Source organism: Pelobates fuscus, chromosome 2 (assembly GCF_036172605.1).
Source record: "Pelobates fuscus isolate aPelFus1 chromosome 2, aPelFus1.pri, whole genome shotgun sequence".
NCBI classification, from domain to species: domain Eukaryota; kingdom Metazoa; phylum Chordata; class Amphibia; order Anura; family Pelobatidae; genus Pelobates; species Pelobates fuscus.
The window spans coordinates 155,527,902-155,549,208 of record NC_086318.1 but is presented as its reverse complement, the minus strand read 5'-3'; the positions used below and the strand labels follow the sequence as shown (position 1 = coordinate 155,549,208).

The following is a 21,307-nucleotide window of genomic DNA, read 5'->3' as shown; positions in this document are numbered from 1 at the left end:
TAATCACGTTGACTTTATTATATTGGTTCACATGCCATCTACTCAATTTTTACAGTTATGCATCTCCTTTTGTATTTGTAATATAGTTTTATAGAATTCACTTAAATGTGTCACTTTCCACATCCTTTAAACCAATATTTATCATGGGTTTTTCACTAAACTGGGAATTGTGGCAAATTGTATGCTAAAATACCCAAAGTGGAAATATTCTCCGGCTATTTTTCCAGCGCCGCTATTTTTGCTTACAATTTGAAGTTCCATTGTCTTCTCTGCACTAATCTGGATTTAGTGAATAACCCATCATTTTTTCTAACGGAGTACAGCAAATAACTGATTTTGCCTTGTCTCCTTCTTTGCTCATTCATAACCTTTTACAAAAATGTTCTGCTAATATTTTCTTTCAGCTTCCTTTTTTTTTCCCCCTGAAAATGAACTGGTACTGATACAAAGGTTTTTGGTAACTTTTGTACTTCCTCTTGCATATATCTAGCTTGTGAAACTGTTCTGTAAACTTTTTAACCTTACCTGGCTGTTTTGTGTGATGATCTGTATCCTTTTTCATATTTTGTAGAAACCAGCACCCAGTAGACAATGCTGGACTTTTCTCGTTCATGACTTTCTCCTGGCTCACGCCGCTGGCCCGTTTAGCATATAAAAAAGGAGAGCTGTATTTAGAAGATATCTGGCAGCTGTCAAAGCATGAGTCTTCTGATGTCAACAGCAGACGGTATGTTATGGAATGATTCAGCATTATAACTATATATACAAGACCATGTTCCTTCCAATTCTGCTCCTAATTCAAAAGCAGAGTTAAACCACAGATGTAAGTTTTCTTGGAAATTCAGTTAGTGTTGTTTTCTTTTCCTTTTTTTTTCTGCAAAGTTGCTTTTGTGTTCTTGGGTTATCAGTTGCTGATTGCATCTAATGTTACAATAAGTATTTAAAAAATTCTCCAGGAATATGTGTATTGAACCACATCTAAGTGGCAGCATGCTAAAGGGAAGCTCAAAGAACCATAACATTTGCAGGTTATTGTCGAGGTTATGGTGCTATGAGTCAATAGGTGTCTTCAAGGTTTTTGTCAGACATTTTTGGAACAGTGTGACAAAAACATGGGCACTCCTATATTATCCACACAATCCATCTGACCTTATACAGCAGTGATACTCTAAGAGTGCTGGGCTAACCAAAGGGAACTAAAAAGGGTACAAAAACCATGGGCAAGCCAGCCATAGATTGTATGAACTGTAACCACTACAAGAAGCTATTCAGGACTTAAGTGAGACACTATACTTGAAAAAATAACTTTAGCTTAATGAAGCAGTTTTTGTGTATAGATCATGCCTCTGAAGTTTTACAGCTCAATTCAGTTTCATTTAGGAGTTAGATCACTTTTGTTTCTATTTATGCAGCCCTAACCACACCTTCCAATGGCTGTGATTGACACAATGGTTTAATTCTTAATCAGATGTAACTTACTTTTAAATAATTTATCTCTTGCTCTGTCAGTTAAACATTAATTATGTAAAGGAGACTCCTGCATGCAAGCTATTAAAAGAGTAGGAGGTAAAAAATTCTAAATTAACCCCTGAAGGACACATGACATGTGTGACACGTCATGATTCCATTTTATTCCAGAAGTTTGGTCCTTAAGGGGTTAAACAGAATTTGCAATAAAGTAAGTGTAAACATTAGATAACTCTTTTCAGGAAGTGTTTTGGAAGACTGTGTAGGTCACAAGCTAGAAGGTGTGACTAGGGCTGTATAAATATGTGATTGAAGTCCTAAATGGCAGTGGATTGTGCAGTGAGACTGCAGGGGCATGTTCTATACATCAAAACTGCTTCCTTAAGCAAAAGTTGTTTTGGTGACTATAGGGTCCCTTTTATTAAGGCTAGAATAGCCAAACTGAAAGCATAGCTGACTGCTAAATTGGAAACATTTTTCTATTTTGTCCTTACATTTGAAATTCACTTAGAATTTTCACTTTAGTGAATATCGCAGATTAATTACACCTTTAATTCCTGACTTTTTCCAAAATCAATTTTTATTGTGAATGCAAAATACATGGCATACATAGAAGCATCAATCATAGACCATGATACAATTGTAATAACATTAGTGATAATACAGTTGTATCAGCTCTGCGGAATCTGTTGGCGCTTTATAAATAGCAGTAATAAATAAATAAAATAAATCTAACATTCACTTTTTCCATAAGAAAAAACATGAAAACTAAATAAATAAAAAAAATGTAACTCAAATGTCCAGTCCTATTATAGTGTTAGGAAGTCACAGTCTGTGTGGTCACTACAGTGTCTCAAGGAATGTCCAGGTGGCCGATCACTAGGTGTAAGAAAAGGAAGGCACATCCCATCTGAATGATTAGATATAGAGCAAATTAGTAGAAAAGGATATAATGTTGGGGTGCGAACAAATTCCACTGTGAATTGAGGTAGAGAAGATTGTACTTCCCCAGGGTACCTGGTTGTTAATCTGGGGCTACACCTCTTGTGTAATGCTACCTGTTAGGCTTTAGTATACCCCGTGGCAGTCACATGAAGCCAGTCGAGCCATTGGCACTTGATACAGTACCTAAGAAGTATAATAGTAACATAACTTGTGGCTACTAATCTTGTGGCAATGAAGGGGATGTCTATGGGTTCCAACAGTCCCAGAAATCTGAGTAGATGTAGGGCAGACAACCCATGGACGGATGGAAAGATGCAGTAATTGCATGAAATCAAACTAAGTTTAAGGAACTGGATGACCGGACAAGGCAAAGCTTTAGAAACTTAAACAAAATTAAATGCTGGCATATTGTTTATTAAGACTGTATATACTTTTATTTGTCCTTTGTTTAGCATCGGGGGTTCATTTAATACCCTGTATATATCTATATACAACAAGCACTCCCCTATTTCTGTTGGTCAATCCCTTAGTGCCGCTGCTGAGAGGGGCACTTACAAACTGGCACTGAAGGCATCATAATCAGCCCTCTCAGGCTTTGCTGCATAGCTCAGTAGACGCTCTACTTTAGTTACAAATAACACTGACACACTAGGATATGCTCGCATTAATATCAGCCATTCAACACATAACCGTGTTGAATCTTGATTCTGCTCATTCACACTTATGTGTTACTCCTATGTTCAGTGTTTACACATCACGGACTAGGTAGTAGGATACCGGCACTCGTGGTGTTAACCGGGTCTCGGTCATCCTATTAGCATAACCCTATCCCATTCCGGCACGTCAATTAGGGGAGTGGCTTGCTCAACGCTGGCCAGTTTTGGCGCGGACGCATTGCACACGCCCATAGATTGGATCCAGTGTGAAGGGGTACTTAAGGAGCCCCCGAAGCTCACATAATTTTTGGTTAGCCTCCGAAGAAGGCGCATACAGTAGCGCCGAAACACGTGTCAGGCAGGCAGGGAGGATACTTGATGACACTGTTCCTTTGAAAGATTAGCTAGAAAGCCCAGAAATCTGAATTAGTCCTGTGTACTGAGCTAGATCAACTAGAGGCAGGGGGGAAGTGGTGAAGGGCTGTTTGCTGGGTTTTCTCTCATCAAAGTTTGTGCTCTCTCCACGCCAGATCTATTTTCCTGGCCCCCTGAGGCTGTGCTCTAGTAGCTATATCGTTCTTCAGATACATTGTATCCTTTCAGGACAGTGTTTCATTATTGACCTCGTTTTTGTTATCCCTTTTTTTGCTACAGTTCCCTCCGAAGTTTGCTATTTTTAGCTACCTCTTTCACCCCATTTGATTCTGGTTTTGGTTATAGCCAGTGGGTGCTAGCTGGAGGGTGCTCTACATCCTTGAGGGATTGCATTGGGGCAGTAGTGTACTAGAGAGACATCATACATGCTGGGGGGAATATCAAGTATCCTTCAGGTGATTATTTTAGGATACTTTACCCCATCCAGCACGTTCTCTCGATTATATCCTCCCATCTTTTCATTTTTTATTATTATTTTTTTGTTTTTTGCAATCCTATTGTAGGTAATCTTTTATACAGTAATCATTAAAGGTTATGTTTTATCCTCTGTATATATGCACGGATATTTACTAGGGGGCGCCCTATTTTCTCTGACCCATTAGGTCTGCTTTTCTATTCTATACATTTGTGTAAAGCTGGCATGTTCTCATTGGCCAGGTATCCCCTCACCTCAGTTCAAAAGTTCTGAATGAGCATACACTCCCACAGACAGTGATACAAGTCGATTTTAGTGTGTGTGCATTTGAAACAGGTTGCGGAGTCCTTCCTAGCCATGAGGTGAAGTCTGTGGGGGGATTCCTGATTTTTTTCATTTACAAGAGAGTCCTTGACCTTCCTAAAGCACATTTGACAAGTAATTTTATTGATGAAACATAATCCGTACTTATTTTCCATCACTGTGTAAAGGTCATGTCCCATTTATATAGAATATATAAAAAAAATATATATTTTTTTAATGCAGGTTGGAGAAGTTGTGGCTGGAGGAGTTAGCAGAGCGGGGTGCGGAAGAGTCATCTCTGCGCCGTGTTGTGTGGATGTTCTGTCGCACTAGGCTCATTATTTCCATCATGTGCCTAATGCTCACACAGTTGGCTGGCTTCATTGGTCCAGTAAGTAGTTTCCACCCTGTTTCACGTGCCCAGAGGTAATCTTGTCTCCAGGATTAGTGTTTTATGTCATCTTGTTCTCCTTGCAAGGAGTGGCTGAGCTTTACATCTGTAAAGTTAGGATGTTCATCATCTGGTTTTCTCTCATCCTATATTTTATTTTCTCTGTTTGCATTTGAAAAGTTGCTGTTTAATTTTACAAAAGGTCTGATTGTTCACTAAAAGAGTCATGTGTCCAAGTGTAATGTAGATAAAAGCTAAAGACAAAACAAACCTCCTTAGTATTTTTGGTTATGCATGGCCTTGCTGTACTGTTCATTTTTATTTTTTACCTTCATATTGTCTTTTGGGATTTTTGCCAGTCTAAATACTTTCAAAAACTTGCTACAGAGATTTATAATTTTAAAACTGGTGGAAAAACTAGGATGTATGAAAACATTAATCCAAAAAGCTTTGCCGAAATCCATACAGCCATAGGAGACATCCGCAGGCAGTCTGGTCTTTGTACATGGAAACAGGTCAGGACAGACAGATAAGCTCCTTGTACAAGTAAGTCACAGAAGAAATTACATTTATATACACAGTTCACTGAAGTTGTCTGCTATCCTTGCTTTTCTACATACAGCTTGTGTGTACCTGCTGCCTTCTGCAGGGTTCTTTTACTTAGACTGCAGGTCTAGTTACAGTTCTGGACTTGGTGAGCATCTTAGGTGAGCGCTATTAGGTTACAGGTTAGGTGATATATTAACTGATTGGGCGGAGCCAATAAGGGTTATTGTAAGTTAGGGTCTATATTCGCTTTACTCCATTGTTCACTTTGTATACTACCTATATGATCTTATTTTAATTTAGAAAGTAATTACATTTACTAAATCATGTTTTCTGCAAATTTATCTTGAGGTGTAGAAACTTTTTACAGCTTGTAGTAATTTTCAGTGTTTGCTGTGTAAAGATGGAGGTGCATTGAGTGGGTAAGTACAGATGGGATATGATTTTGAGTAATCTACAAGCGTTTATTTCCAGCTTTTATTTTTATTGCATATTTTATGTTGCTTTTTTTTTTTCTTCCAGCAGCTTTTGTAAATTTCTGACATGTTTAAGGGGTTAAGGGTTCACCTTCTTTATTGTGTATATATATTTTTATGTTTATTTTCATTTTAATCTAGTGGTCCTTACCTAATTAAAATATAATAAACTCAGGGCTTTAACAAAGCAAACTTCATTAAGAAGAGCTTCTGTCATTGTTACACTACATGGGCGGTGGGCTCTCACGGACATTAATGTCACAGATGACCTTGCAGGCATTTCAAAATTAGATCTTTATAATGGTTTAATAGTGTGTTTTTGTTTTTACATTAATTTTGGTAATCTCTTGAAATATTTATAGCTTTTCCTTAATTTGTGTTTAACCACTTGGCTTTTGTTATCTACTACACATAACTAGGGTGATGTGGCTATAAGATGGATCCTGGTGAAATGTTCTGAGCTGCGCTCCAAATGACTGGAATCTGGTGAAATCTATAGTAATCTAATATCTGTAAGTTTCTAAGTTCTGCTGAACTTTAGAGCACCATAGGTTTAATATTGAACTTGGCAGGGTGACTGTCAAGTCCATAAAAGCTAGGAGCAAGTCACAGGTTTTATCTTTGATTTCTTTATTTGTCTCACTCTTTCTCAAGTGACCCTAGTCCAATTCAGAGGTGTCGGTAAATAGACCCTTAAGTGCTGTACATGCTTTGTCACCATTCATAGACCGCTTTTGTTTTGATCTATCCTATTAATGCAAATTATTATATAGGCTGCCTTGACTGCATTTCTGTTCTGTGAATGGTTTACAAACCTAAATAATTGTTCATCACCTATTAACTAGGTTAGTTGTAAGACGGAAGAACCTTCGACCCATATTTTACATTTTAGGGAAGTAATTGTCATGTTATCATTTCTTATTTCTTACATGTTAAGACACAACCAAAAAAAAATGTCTTTCCCTTTAAGACTAGTAATCTTTTAAATGTTTGGTTCTTGGTTCTATAATAAGACTTGTCTCTAAAGTATAGGTTGTGATGTTCACCAGACTTTAAGTCTCCAAACCAGGCAGTCTCCAAAATGCTCACATTTTGTTCTGAGGACAGATTTAATAGCAGCCCCATTGTACTAAAATTAAAGAAGTACATTGTTTGGAGACTTTGTCCTATAGTGTCATTAAACTTAAAATAGTTCAGATTTTTCTTTGACAAAACATTAACCGATACAAAGTGACAATTGTGAGAAAGCTGTAAACTGTTGGTTATCATGCCCAAATTATTTAACCTTGTGTGAGCTCCCTGCCCAGTCATCAGTGCAGTTACTCTCAAGCTCTTTTTAATGTTCTAGCAGAAGTTTTTCCCTTTTTTTAAAACATTTTTTTTAATTTCCTTTAGTTGTCAGTCTCAACTATAATAATTGTACAAATTGAGGTATACAAACCTATAAGTATACGCTAAAAGATTGTTACTTGCCCTTGATTTTGCCCATAAGTAGGTGGCAGAACAAAATGTCAATGGTAAAAAAAAAAAACACACGTTTGCAGAATGCTGCTTGTTGATCCAGCCTCTCCCATTCAAGTGAGACGCTGGACTTTGGGTGGGAGATGGGTCATGACACAAAATTAACCTGTGTAGTGGAACCAATGACAGAAGCTATTCTTCAGAATTTTCAGGGTGGCAGTTCTGCGGGCAGATTGAGCCAGTCAAGCTGGGCAGAAACCCTCGCAATGCAAGACCAAGGTAAGGTCATATTTATTCCATGGGAATGCTTACAACCATGAGGATTTTGTTTAGGTAACATTTATTAGTGGTGGACATATTTTCACCATTTCTCCTAACAGTGCAATATCCTGTATTTATAATTTGCTTCCCATTTTTCATTTTTAGTTTTCAATTTGGCAGAAAAGCTGAAAACCTAAAATGTGAAAGCCACAATATTCTTCTTGATGGTACCGATGGGGAATTGTTTATACACTGAGAATCTCAGCATCTCCCTATAGTCACAGGAGGTGCAGACTTTTCTCTAGTGTTGGATTGAAATGTTTTTCTAAGATTTATTTTTCTGTTTTATTTTTAATTTATTTTTTGTCTAGGTTTTTTTTCCCTTGGGTGTTTTGTTCTCTGTATCATTGTTCCCTTTCTGTGTATTTTTTGTTTTTGTTTGAATTTTTTTTTTTTTTTTTTTTTTAAATCCTTTTAAGCTAGAATCCCTGTTTCAGATTTTTACCTTTCATAACAGGCAACTTATTATGTTTAAAGTCGTCTCGGAGTCCTGCATTCCCTCACAAATAGTAATTGAAAAGACAAGCCTATCAGAGCTAACAAAAAAAGTGATTGATTGGGGATTCTTAAGGACATGGACTCCATGAACTCTGCTTATGTTTCTTTGAAAACAGGCTGGATGATAGATAAACCCAGCTTAATTCTCTCATCGCTTCTGGTTGTGGTGTACAATTCCCCAAGCTGCTCTTAACCTATGCTGGCAGTGTGTCAAGGCATGGCTCATTTCTACAGACTGTGTGGAAGGACATAGAAGAGACTAAGAGATTGTGCCCATTTGTTATAGTCCCATCCTCTTAAGGCCAAACTCGTTAGTCCAATATCGTCGCAAAAAATCAGTTTTGTTTTATATTTTTTGTTCCTTCTTGATGATTCACTGAACCCCCAACAAGCAAGTTCCAATTGAAGAAACTAAGATTACCATTTCTAGGAATACTGCTTTTGAAGATTTTTCTTACAAAGAGGTTTTTCGCAGCATCGTTCTAGTGATTCCTTGATATGTGTATAATATGCCTCAACTGTTTTATTTCTTAATTGTATATCATTAGAAATCTGTTTTGTTTTTTTTGGATGTTTGAATATTTATTTGGTGGTATGCTTCCCACAAACCCCCTGAATAAAATGGTTTATTATTTCCTAAGTTTATAGTTATTTTATACCTAATAGTTTTAACTGCTGGCATCTCCATGCTTTAGTTTTGAATATGCAAGTGTAAATAAATTGATTTATTTAGAGAGAAAGAAAGAGGGAAGAGATTTCACTTTGGAGTCGTTGGTTGGAATGTGCACAAGTGAGTCCTTTTGGTAGATTTCGAAGAAAACAAAGGTTTTCTGGGTAAGATGACTTAAGAGAGCATACGCAATGTTGACACATTGTTTTGAAAATTTCTATTTTTTTTTTTTTATTTTTTTTTCCATAATAATCTGCTGATATTTATTTTCAGGAATTTATTGCCAAATGTCCTCTTCCCCGTACAACTGTAGGTACAATTGTTCATTTTTATCAATGCGCACGTTGCAAAGAATATGCCTTAAATACTTGCTTTTATTTTAAGATAATCTTTTTTTTTTTATGTTTTGTTTTTTGTTTTGTTTTAATTTAAGTATTTTTTTTTATTATTTTTGTAATGTTCTCTTAAATGAACCGTCAAATTTATGTTAAGTTAGAAGGCTCCCTGCCCATAAATAATCTTAATTCTTCTACTCTTGTAATGAAGGTGTTTGTGTAATACATCACTACAGCTGGTTAATTCTGAGCCTGATTATTCTCGAAGCAGACTAACATGTATACTTCCATGTCATTTTTTCACCAACTAATGACCCAACTAATTACTCTAATTTTTAAGTATTTAATTCATAAATAATGAAAGTCAGGAAGAGCAAGCATATGTTTACAATCCTGTTGAAAGAAAAAAGTATTTTGCAAAGTTACACTTTCACCTCCTTTCAGTTTTGCTTTTCAAAATACAGTATGTTCCAAAATCAAATGGGTGGTTTCTAACTTACCATAAAGTTTGTTAAAAGTGTTGAGTGATAGTGTTTGGGAAACCTCACGCCCCTTTACCTTTCTCCTTATAGGCGTTTGTAGTGAAAAGCCTTTTGGAATACACACAACAAAGTTATACAAATCCATCATACAGCATACTCCTAGTTTTTGGGCTTCTGATGACAGAGATTGTCCGATCCTGGTCCTTGGCACTTACCTGGGCTTTGAATTACCGGACGGGTGCTAGAGTGAGAGGGGCAATACTAACCATGGCCTTCAAGAAAATCCTAAAGCTGAAGAATATAAAAGAGAAATCCATGGGAGAGGTGGGCAATAGCTTTATTTATTTTTATATATCTTGTGACAACTGTCATCAAATTTTCATATATATTTATATATATATATATATATATTTTTTTTATGTTTATTATATTAAACTTAATGATATACAGTTGCAAGAAAAAGTATGTGAACCCTTTGGAATGATATGGATTTCTGCACAAATTGGTCATAAAATGTGATCTGATCATCATCTAAGTCACAACAATAGACAATCACAGTCTGCTTAAACTAATAACACACAAAGAATGAAATGTTGCCATGTTTTTATTGAACACACCATGTAAACATTCACAGTGCAGGTGGAAAAAGTATGTGAAGCCTTGGATTTAATAACTGGTTGAACCTCCTTTGGCAGCAATAACTTCAACCAAACGTTTCCTGTAGTTGCAGATCAGACGTGCACAACGGTCAGGAGTAATTCTTGACCATTCCTCTTTACAGAACTGTTTCAGTTCAGCAATATTCTTGGGATGTCTGGTGTGAATCGCTTTCTTGAGGTCATGCCACAGCATCTCTATCGGGTTGAGGTCAGGACTCTGACTGGGCCACTTCAGAAGGCGTATTTTCTTCTGTTTAAGCCATTCTGTTGTTGATTTACTCTATGCTTTGGGTCATTGTCCTGTTGCAACACCCATCTTCTGTTGAGCTTCAGTTCTGCAAAATGTCTTGATAAACTTGGGAATTCATTTTTCCTTCGGTGATAGCAATCCGTCCAGGCCCTGACGCAGCAAAGCAGCCCCAAACCATGATGCCCCCACCACCATACTTCACAGTTGGGATGAGGTTTTGATGTTGGTGTGCTGTGCCTCTTTTTCGCCACACATAGTGTTGTGTGTTTCTTCCAAACAACTCAACTTTGGTTTCATCTGTCCACAGAATATTTTGCCAGTACTGCTGTGGAACATCCAGGTGCTCTTGTGCAAACTGTAAACGTGCAGCAATGTTTTGTTTGGACAGCAGTGGCTTGCTCTGTGGTATCCTCCTATGAAATCCATTCTTGTTTAGTGTTTTACATATTGTAGATTCGCTAACAGGGATGTTAGCATTTGCCAGTGACTTTTGTAAGTCTTTAGCTGACACTCTAGGATTCTTCTTCACCTCATTGAGCAGTTTGCGCTGTGCTCTTGCAGTCCTCTTTACAGGACGGCCACTCCTAGGGAGAGTAGCAGCAGTGCTGAACTTTCTCCATTTATAGACAATTTGTCTTACCGTGGACTGATGAACAGCAAGGCCTTTGGAGATACTTTTATAACCCTTTCCAGCTTTATGCAAGTCAACAATTCTTAATCGTAGGTCTTCTGAGAGCTCTTTTGTGCGAGGCATTATTCACATCAGGCAATGCTTCTTGTGAAAAGAAACCCAGAACTGGTGTGTGTTTTTTATAGGGCAGTGCAGCTGTAACCAACACCTCCAATCTCATCTCATTGATTGGACTCCAGTTGGCTGACATCTCACTCCAATTAGCTCTTGGCAATGTCATTAGTCTGTGAATGTTTACATGGTGTGTTCAATAAAAACATGGCAACATTTCATTCTTTGTGTGTTATTAGTTTAAGCATACTGTGATGTTCTATTGTTGTGACTTAGATGATGATCAGATCACATTTTATGACCAATTTGTGCAGAAATCCATATCATTCCAAAGGGTTCACATACGTTTCCTTGCAACTGTGTATGTGTGTATGTATGTGTGTATATAATATATATATATATATATAATTTTATTTTTTTGAGCTTCCAATTATAGTGTTCGTTAAATAAAGGTACTATATGCCTCTACAGCCTTTTATAAACTGTAAATAATAATGCAGTTCATGAATGAGAGTAGATATGTTTTCCACAGGGAAAATGAGACCTGCATTGAGTCAGTGGCCCCAAGAGAATATCATAAATAGTACAATGTTTTTTCAGACTTCCTTGTCCTTTTTTTCCAGCTGATAAATGTTTGCTCCACTGATGGGCAGCGAATGTTTGAGGCTGCAGCAGTTGGCAGCTTGCTGGCGGGAGGACCCATTGTTGCAATTCTAGGAATGATTTATACTGTCTTCATATTGGGTCCAACTGGCTTTCTGGGCTCTTCAATTTTCATACTCTTCTACCCAGCTATGGTAAGTGACCTTATTTTGCTGTACATAATGTCCAGTTCACTTACTGATACTATGCATTATATGTGTTTCTTGGGGTGCAAAAATATATTTGCACGGTATGACGAAAAAACGATCTCTTAATTACAATTTTCATGGTCACCATGCAACAAATTGAACAAAAAAGCTATTAATGTTGGCTTAAATGGCTTTCTCACTTGTTATATAAGACTTCCCTGCAATGCTTTTGCACTCTGAGAACACCCTCTTGTTACAGGCAACATCTGTGTTGGTGAAAGATAAATGTTGATTGTACATTTAAAGGACCACTCTAGGCACCCAGACCACTTCAGCTTAATGAGGTGGTCTGGGTGCCAGGTCCTTCTAGGGTTAACCCATTTTCTCATAAACATAGCAGTTTCAGAGAAACTGCTATGTTTATGAATGGGTTAAGCCTTCCCCCTATGTCCTCTAGTGGCTGTCTCATTGACAGCCGCTAGAGGCGCTTGCGTGCTTCTCACTGTGATTTTCACAGTGAGAGCACGCAAGCGTCCATAGGAAAGCATTATGAATGCTTTCCTATGTGACCGGCTGAATGCGCGCGCAGCTCTTGCCGCGCGTGCGCATTCAGCTGACGGGGAGGAGAAGAGGAGGATCGGAGGAGGAGAGCAGGAGGAGATCTCTCCGCCCAGCGCTGGAAAAAGGTAAGATTTAACCCCTTTCCCCTTTCCAGAGCCGGGCGGGAGGGGGTCCCTGAGGGTGGGGGCACCCTTAGGTCACTCTAGTGCCAGGAAAACGAGTATGTTTTCATGGCACTAGAGTGGTCCTTTAAGATCTAAAGCAAGGATAGCTGGTAGGCAATTCTTTAGGTTGGCAAGGTATCATGGGACATCTAGTTTCACAACAATTTAAAAGCTGCTGATCAAAAACCCAATATTTCAAATAAAGAATGTTATCAATATTTCCCATTTCAAACCTCCTGAAATTGCCAGTTCCAGTTAACAAAGCAATGTTTTAGTTTAGTTTAGCAACCTTGAAACAATGCTAACGGTGTGTAAATATATTTCAACCATTTCCATTCTTTCAGATGTTTGTATCCAGACTTACTGCTTATTTCAGACGCAAATGTGTATCAGTCACAGATGAACGGGTACAAAAGATGAATGAAGTCCTAAATTACATCAAATTTATTAAAATGTATGCCTGGGTAAAGGCCTTCTCTCAAAACGTGCAGAGTAAGTGTTGTCTTATCATTTGGTGGGGGGGGGGGGAGGACATTATGTAGAGACATAAACAGAAGCCTACTGGGAAGTCTCCAGCCTCCATTCTTGTGCTGGTTTTACCCATTTTTGACTTCTATTTGATAGTATATTTCATTGTAGACAAACAAAGTAGGTGGTGTTTGCAATGCGGGAACGGAACTGCATTCCAAAAAAATACTGAGTGCTGCAAACTGGGTGTGAATGGAGTTCAAAATCTTACAAGGGAAAAAAAAGCAAAATTTTTAAAATTTATTTTGTTATACAGGTTTTTGTAATTCTATTCCACCATGTTTTTGAAAGTGCTTTCAAAATCCAGTGTTCTTGTAAATATTTGAAATCTTTGATATGCTCTGTTAGAAAAGAACTGCCACTTTTCTGTTTTTCGTGATTTATAGTATTTGTCCTGGTTAATACTGTACATGTAAATGATTTTTGTTAGAATGCAAGCAAAAGTTTATTTAAAAATCTCCTTGTCAGTTTAATTAGGTAATGGGTGCTGCAGGTTTGCTCATCTCTAACGTGCTCATTGTTCTGGGAGTTTGTTCTGGATGTTTGGAGGTTGCAGAATTTGGGTAGGAAGTTGGTAAAGGCCAGATTAATTTGTATAGCATGACTTATATGCAAACAATAGGGGATGATCTCCTAAACCAATAACAAACAAAAAAAAACATAGCGTATAACTGTGTATTTGAATAAACCATTTACAAATGGCCACTCACACATTCACTGAGGTTAAAGTGCCTTAAGTGTAAATTCCCTCCAAGGATTCAATCTTCACTCTGTATTCAAATAACCATGGGTTGGCTGGAGTATATGTACTCAAGAGAAAAAAAAAATAGGGGGCGTGGCTTGGAAGCCGAAGAAGATGGTGGCGTAAACCCTGAGCTCCCCGCAAGGCTCCCAGCAAAACCTCGCCAGTAGCACCTAATTGCCCCGAAAATGGGCAAATCACACAAGGTACCGCACTCCTCCAAGCCCGCTGACACCCCGAGGGGTACCTCGAATTCCTCCTTGCGGCGATTCCTGACGGCCCAAGCGGAGGGGGAAGCACAGGCCTCAAATGACTCGACGGCCTCGAGAGGGGCCCTCTCACCACCCTCCCTACATGGAGAGGAAGCGCTAGCCGGGACGCCTGTACCGTTCCCCTCAGACCCGAATCCGGAATGGATCAGCATCCTCCGCAGCCTGCCCACCAAGGCAGACCTGGCGGAGGAGAACAACAGCCTCCGTGCCTCCATCACCGAAGAACTGCAGGCCATGCGGGAGGAATTCTGCGGCCTACACCACAGGGTCTCCCAGCTCGAGGTGGACTGCGACCACATACAAGCGGCGCAGTCTGCCAACACAGGGACCCTCCAACTTACCACCCAGCGGCTACAGCAGATGGCACACCACCTAGAGCACCGAGATAACAGGGGGAGGAGGCAGATCATCAGGATCCGGGGGATCCCAGAGGAAGCGGACGAAACCGCCCCAATACAGACCACCCTAGAGGGCATCTTTAACAGAATACTGGGTCGCACCCCGCAAACGCCAATCGACATGGTGAGAGCACACCGGGCGCTCAGACCGAAAGGCCCTCCGGGGAGTTTGCCCAGAGATGCTATATGCTGCCTTACGGACTATCACTTAAAGGAAGAAATATTACGCAAAGCCGGGGGGACGGACAGGGTACTACTGGGCAGCACCGAGGTTCAACTATACCCGGACCTCTCTCCCACCACACTTGCCTACCGCAGGGCGTTACGCCCATTCACCAGACAATTACGAGCTAATAAGATCAAGTACCGCTGGTGTTTCCCGACTGGATTACAGGTTCACACACCACGTGGCCCATATATGGTGAAGGACATGGCGGACCTGGACGCCCTGGGGAGGGAACTACAGATCACACCGGCCCCGCTACAATGGCCGGACCCCCTGGCCCTCTATACCCCCGCCCAGGGCCCTAGATCACATATAGCAGATAACCAGATCCCGAAGATCACCCGCCAACAGGCGACCGGCCCACGAGGCCTCTGAGAGGAGGCGGAAGCAGCCGACAATACAGCCAGGACCTGACTCGATACGACCTCTTCCTCTGGGGACACACTCTAACCTTGTCGAACCCAAGTCACCACCACTACCGGATCACTAGGCCACTACCCCCCCCCCCCCCGTAGAGGCCTAGTGATGACCTACTCAGGAGCGGGCTGGGGGCGCGAGGGCCAGCCTCGCTCAGACATCAGGCACCCAAACGCGGACGAGACCGGACCCAATTACAACACTAGGAGTATGGGGGGGTTAACCGGGTAGGGTCCCGGGTAGGGAATCAGGGTAAACGGACAGGAACACAGGAGTAGGAGGAGGTAAGGGAGCCAGGCCACCAACTGCTCAGGAGCAAGGCGGTAGGGCGGGAGGACGGGAGGGCGGGAGGGAAGGGAAACACGCACACAAGTATACCGCACGGGAAAGGTAGAGGAACCGATCCACAGGCACAGGGGGGGCGGGGGGTGTGGACCCGGAGGGAGCGGGGTTAGAGGGAATGGAAACCAACTGGCTGGTCGCTATCCGAATGAACACAATTGTAAATTTGATGTGAGATACCAGGGCACGGCAACCAAGCTAAAGGGGGCTTAGTACTTTCACAGATGACTATGCCTAACGTTGTTATTGTTAATGTTATTGCTTTGATTTTCATATTTCTGTTTATTATAATGTTGCACTATATAAGGTACCGGTACCACATAGGTACGACACATGTCCACTGGCGAGGACAAGTAACACCCACACCATCACACAGAGCCCAGAGGGGGACACCACGGGTCTTTGATAGAGACACAAGGTAACACCTGGGAGGGAGTCGCGCTGCGACCAATCCGGACGATACCATATACACGCAGATACGAACAGAGGCCTCGGCCTTCCATCTACTCCCACAAGGGACAGGCGCCAATTACAAGTGGTCGACATAGAACACCCAAGGGCGGAAGAGGGCCCTCACGACCACCGAGACGCAAACACCCTAACGCCGAATAGCCGGCGGACACCTTACACTACACACTCACACACACACCTGACACAACCTATACCCAACTTCCCTTTCGACCCGGGGCACGGGGCCGTTAGGACACCGCTCAAAATGTCACTGACCCCAGCCAATCTCACGCTGGTTACTATAAATGCTAGGGGCCTGAACAAACCCGAAAAGAGAGCAGCAGCCCTGAAAGATTTCCAAGCCGCTAGGGCATCCATAATATTCATCCAAGAGACGCACTTCAAAGAAGGGGCCAGACCAAAGCTACATAACCACCACTATCCCACAGGCCTTCAGCCTACAGCGACTATCACGGGGGTAAGGCCAGGGGGACGGCAATCCTGATACATAAGGGAATCCCATTCCAAGAACAGGGCCTACAGACAGACAGTGAGGGCAGATATATACTCCTGAAAGGAACGATAGCGGGGCAGGTATACACTTTCGCCAATATCTATGCCTCCAATCAGAGACATCACTGGTTCCTCGCCGGAATACTACGTAGGATACAAGGGTTCGCAGAGGGTACACTATTAGGTGGGGACCTTAACCTGGCCCTTGACCCAAAATGGGACACATCCACGGGCACCTCCCACGTACCAACACAACACCTGACCACGCTCAAACACCTCATATCCAAACACAAATTAGTGGACAGTCGGAGAGCCCACCACCCCGACGAGAGGGATTATACGTTCTTCTCCCACCCCCATAATTCATACACCAGAGTAGATTACTTTTTCATGACTCATTATCGCCTCCCCCTCGCCCTACAAGTGGAACACGGCACGGCCACATGGTCGGATCATGCCCCCGTTACACTCACAATAGCGTCCCCACTCTATAGACGTAGGGTAGCTAAGTGGAGGCTTAATGAACACTTACTCTCCGTACCGGAGGTAAAAACGGAAATCGACACAATCCTCCGAGAATATTTTGCCACAAACACACCATCCCAAAAATCCCCGACGATCATGTGGGAGGCGCACAAGAGTGTGATCAGGGGCCACTTCATTCAAAAACGCGCCAAACTGAAGAAACAAAGGGAAGCGGCCATAACTGACACCCTGACAAAAATACGGGAGATAGACAATCTGAACAAAACCCATCAGACACCCGACCTCCAAAACCAACTACTCTCACTACGCAGGGACCTGACCAAATTACTACAGACGAAATACCACCGAGATGCGTTGCGACATAAAGCCTTTTTCGCTCTGCATGGCATCAAGAGCGGCAGGCTACTGGCGCGAATGTTAGCCAAACGCAGACAGCAGACGTACATAGACCGCATAAGGGACAATAGGAACACTCTACACAGACTGCCTCGAAAGATACAGGAGGCAATTCGAGCATATTATGCTAATCTCTACGCAACCTCAGACCACATACACAGCACGCGGACGCACGCCTAACCGACTCAATCAGTGAATATCTCACACTCCACCCGACGCTGACCCTAGACAGGGACACGGCAGAACTCCTGGACAGGGAAATAACACCAGAAGAACTAACGCAAGCAGTGAAACAGACAAAGGCGGGCAGAAGCCCGGACCCGGACGGCCTGCCACTGTGCTATTATAAGACGTATGCGGACGTATTATACACCCCACTCATAGCAACGTTTAACGCCATAAAAGAGGGCCATCCACTCCCTAAACAATCCCTGACGGCACACATCACCATTCTTCCTAAGGAAGGAAAAGACAGGGATCACTGTGGAAGTTACCGCCCTATATCGTTAATAAATAGCGATCTTAAACTTCTGACCAAAATTTTAGCGAATAGGCTACAGCCGCACGTACCCACCCTGGTGCACCCAGACCAGGTGGGATTTGTGATGGGGCGAGAAGCACGTGAAAATACCATGCGTACCCTCGCATTAATGCATAGTGGTAAACGCACTGCCGGAGGCCTTCTCCTGCTGTCCACGGACGCGGAGAAGGCCTTCGATAGGGTGGGATGGAAATATCTATTCCAGACCCTAACCCACATGGGCCTGGGCTCGGGCATCAGGGGGTGGATAGAGGCCTTGTATACACAACCCTCCGCACATGTAGTCGTCAATGGTGCCCTATCGGAACCATTCGACATACTAAATGGCACACGTCAGGGATGCCCCCTGTCCCCGATCCTCTTAGTCCTAGCCCTGGAACCGCTGCTAGTGGCCGTTAGAAACAACCCAGACATAACGGGGATGACCCACCATAAAGTCGCGGCTTATGCCGACGACCTCCTGTTCTACATGACTAACCCCGAAATATCCCTCCCAAACATATTGAAAACTTTTCAGGACTATGGGCGGCTCTCCAATTTGAAAATAAATCTAACCAAATCGTTCATACTAAACATAAGTATCCCAGAACGCAGGGCTGAACCTCTGAGACAACATTACACGATTCAATGGGCGACACAGAAGCTCAAATACCTGGGAATCTGGTTAACAAGGAGGGAAGGGGACCTATTTAAGGAAAACTTTACCACTATACTAGCGAGAATGCGCACGGAGATGCAGGAATGGGCGCACCCCCACATTTCGTGCTTGGGTAGGATACAGGTAGTGAAGATGAACTTCCTACCGCGCCTTCTCTACCTGTTTCAAACTATCCCAATACAGATCCCACGCTCATATTTCGCAACGCTACGTACGGCCCTGATTCAATATGTTTGGAACGGGAAAAAAACCAGGGTCGGCCACGCCTTGCTGACGCAGCCGAAAGACTGGGGGGGGCCTGGCAATGCCAGATTTCACCCTGTATTATAGGGCATGCCACTTCCAGCGGATAGTGGAATGGACTAAATCGGGTACGCACGAGCTGTGGAAACAGGTGGAGGAACACGAAGCGGGAGCCCCGGTCGCGGGGCTGCCGCCCGGGGCACCAACGGGGAATGCCACACAATCCCCTTACACAAAAGCGACTCTACAGGAATGGAACCGCACAAAAGGGAAACATGGCCTAACCACTTACCCTAGCCCCCTACTACCACTCACGCATAACCTTGACTTCCCACCGGGAACAGACCCGAAGGCATTCAAAGACCTAATCCGAGACCCGTTGCCCAGACTTACACACACACTCGCACCGGGAGGCCCTAAGACGATAGATGACCTACGGGGGCAATCTGAGCACACCCTCATGACACACTTTAAATACAGACAAATTAGGAGTTACATAGCCTCCCTCCCACAGGGCCCAATACTGACAAGGGCGAATACCACATTCGAGAATATCTGCCTAGACCCTGGCCCGCTGGCACATGGAATCTCCATCTTATATAACATACTACTCACACTCACACCAACTGAACAACCGAGATTTATGGGGAAGTGGGAAATGGCACTAGGCCACTCACTGGACAAAGGAGAATGGGAGAAAATCTGCTATTTTACACATCACTGCTCCAGCTTTAGCAAGACCCAAGAAACGGCTTATAAATTACTGACACGATGGTACTACACTCCTACAGCACTACATGAGCGAATCCCGACACACTCTCCCCACTGCTGGCGATGCGAGGAGGAACAAGGTACACTTCTACACATATGGTGGGACTGCCATAAGATAACCCCTTACTGGAAAGCAATACACAAAATAATCTGCCAATACACAGACGATCCGCCACCATTCAACCCGGCAGCTATGCTGCTACATCACACCCAGACCCCTAGGTCCGCATATAAGAAATCACTCACTATCCGCATACTGAATATAGCCAAGGCATTAATACCCCAATACTGGAAGCAGACAGTCGCCCCTCCACTAAAAACTTGGTTCACACAAATGGAGGAACTACGTTCCCTGGAGGAACTTCACAACTCAGCAAATGACACCTTCCAAAATTACCTCAACACATGGACACATTGGATACTAAAGACTAATACACCAGACTTTAATGACATGCTCTTAACCTTACCCTGACTGTAGTTTGCGGACACACCGCGAGTACAGACTCAGGGAGATAGCGAATATCTAACGTACTGGCACCACCCCTCAACCCCAGTGTGCACTTACTAGGACTCCCACCTACTGCCTACACCAGGTATAAGGAACATAAGAACGTTTCAGCCCCACAGGCACCACCAGCGATGGGGACGCTTCCAAGTCATCATCTAGACAGACACAAAGAAACCCCCTGAAGGGGACAGAATACCCACACAGGGCGCCGATTAGACCCCCAATGTAGCGTGGAGTTGGAGACAACCCTTATGTCCACGAGACAAAAGACACAAACGTAGAAAACACACAAAACCATTGGAGAAGCGGAGCGGTGGATACCGGGGCCCCGACTGCCTTGGGACCTGCCACACCCCACACTTACACAAGGCTAATACAACACAAATACGCCCACACACAGACACAAAGTGAAGGACATGGGAAACGGTAGACACTGCAGACCTATGAACCCACAAGTACGAGAAAACGATACGTAATGTACAGTTGCTACATGAACCAAGCACCTGACATTTATATGTACTTATAAACTGAGTTTAATGGTTAGTTATATTGACAGACAATTGCAAAACTGTACTCAATAAGGGACCTGTGAGTCCTCAAAACACAGGGGCGCATGTGCCCATGAAACAATGTGATTCTATGCAGCTGATGACATTGATACCACAAGTTATAACAGGGACCTGCGAGTCCCGATGTATCCTCTTTTGCTCGTTGAAAATATATGAAAATAACCAATAAAAATCATATTTACAAAAAAAGAGAGAAAAAATAAAATTGTAGTGTACAAATCAAGTATATAATAAAAAATCTATTTAATCACTTACATCAAGGTTAAAAACAATGGGTGTAGTATCTGAGTCACCACCAGGGGTCCTATGCGTTTCTTCCTTGTATAGGACTTTGGTAGTGTGCAATAACAAATCCAAATGAATAATAATAAAACCCCCTTCCCGCCCCAAGTCTATATACTTCCCCTAATGTCCACAAAATCCAATAATCCTTTTCAGGTGTTCTGGTTTCGTCCGAGAAACCTCAGTGAATGTGTGAGTGGCCATTTGTGAATACAACACTTGTGGTTTATTCATATACACAGTTATACGCTATGTTTTTTTGTTTGTTATTGATTCAGCAGATCATCCCCTATTTTTTTGCATATATTCTGTGGAAGACAGGAGGAAGTCGTTAGGGGTACCTTTGGAAGCTTCACCTTGTACAGGGAAGTTTCTGTCTGCTAACACCGCACTTTGC

The 21,307-nt window shown here is 42.4% G+C and overlaps 1 protein-coding gene across 1 annotated transcript in view; it reads left to right on the top strand.

The window, feature by feature from the left end:
- ABCC5 (ATP binding cassette subfamily C member 5) overlaps positions 1–21,307 on the top strand; it is a 113,895-nt gene that overhangs the window by 55,057 nt on the left and 37,531 nt on the right. The window contains exons 4-8 of the mRNA XM_063442870.1: positions 572–727; positions 4,465–4,612; positions 9,492–9,725; positions 11,676–11,849; positions 12,913–13,060. Coding sequence (XP_063298940.1) covers positions 572–727; positions 4,465–4,612; positions 9,492–9,725; positions 11,676–11,849; positions 12,913–13,060 — 860 coding nt within the window. The remainder of the gene's footprint in view (positions 1–571; positions 728–4,464; positions 4,613–9,491; positions 9,726–11,675; positions 11,850–12,912; positions 13,061–21,307) is intronic.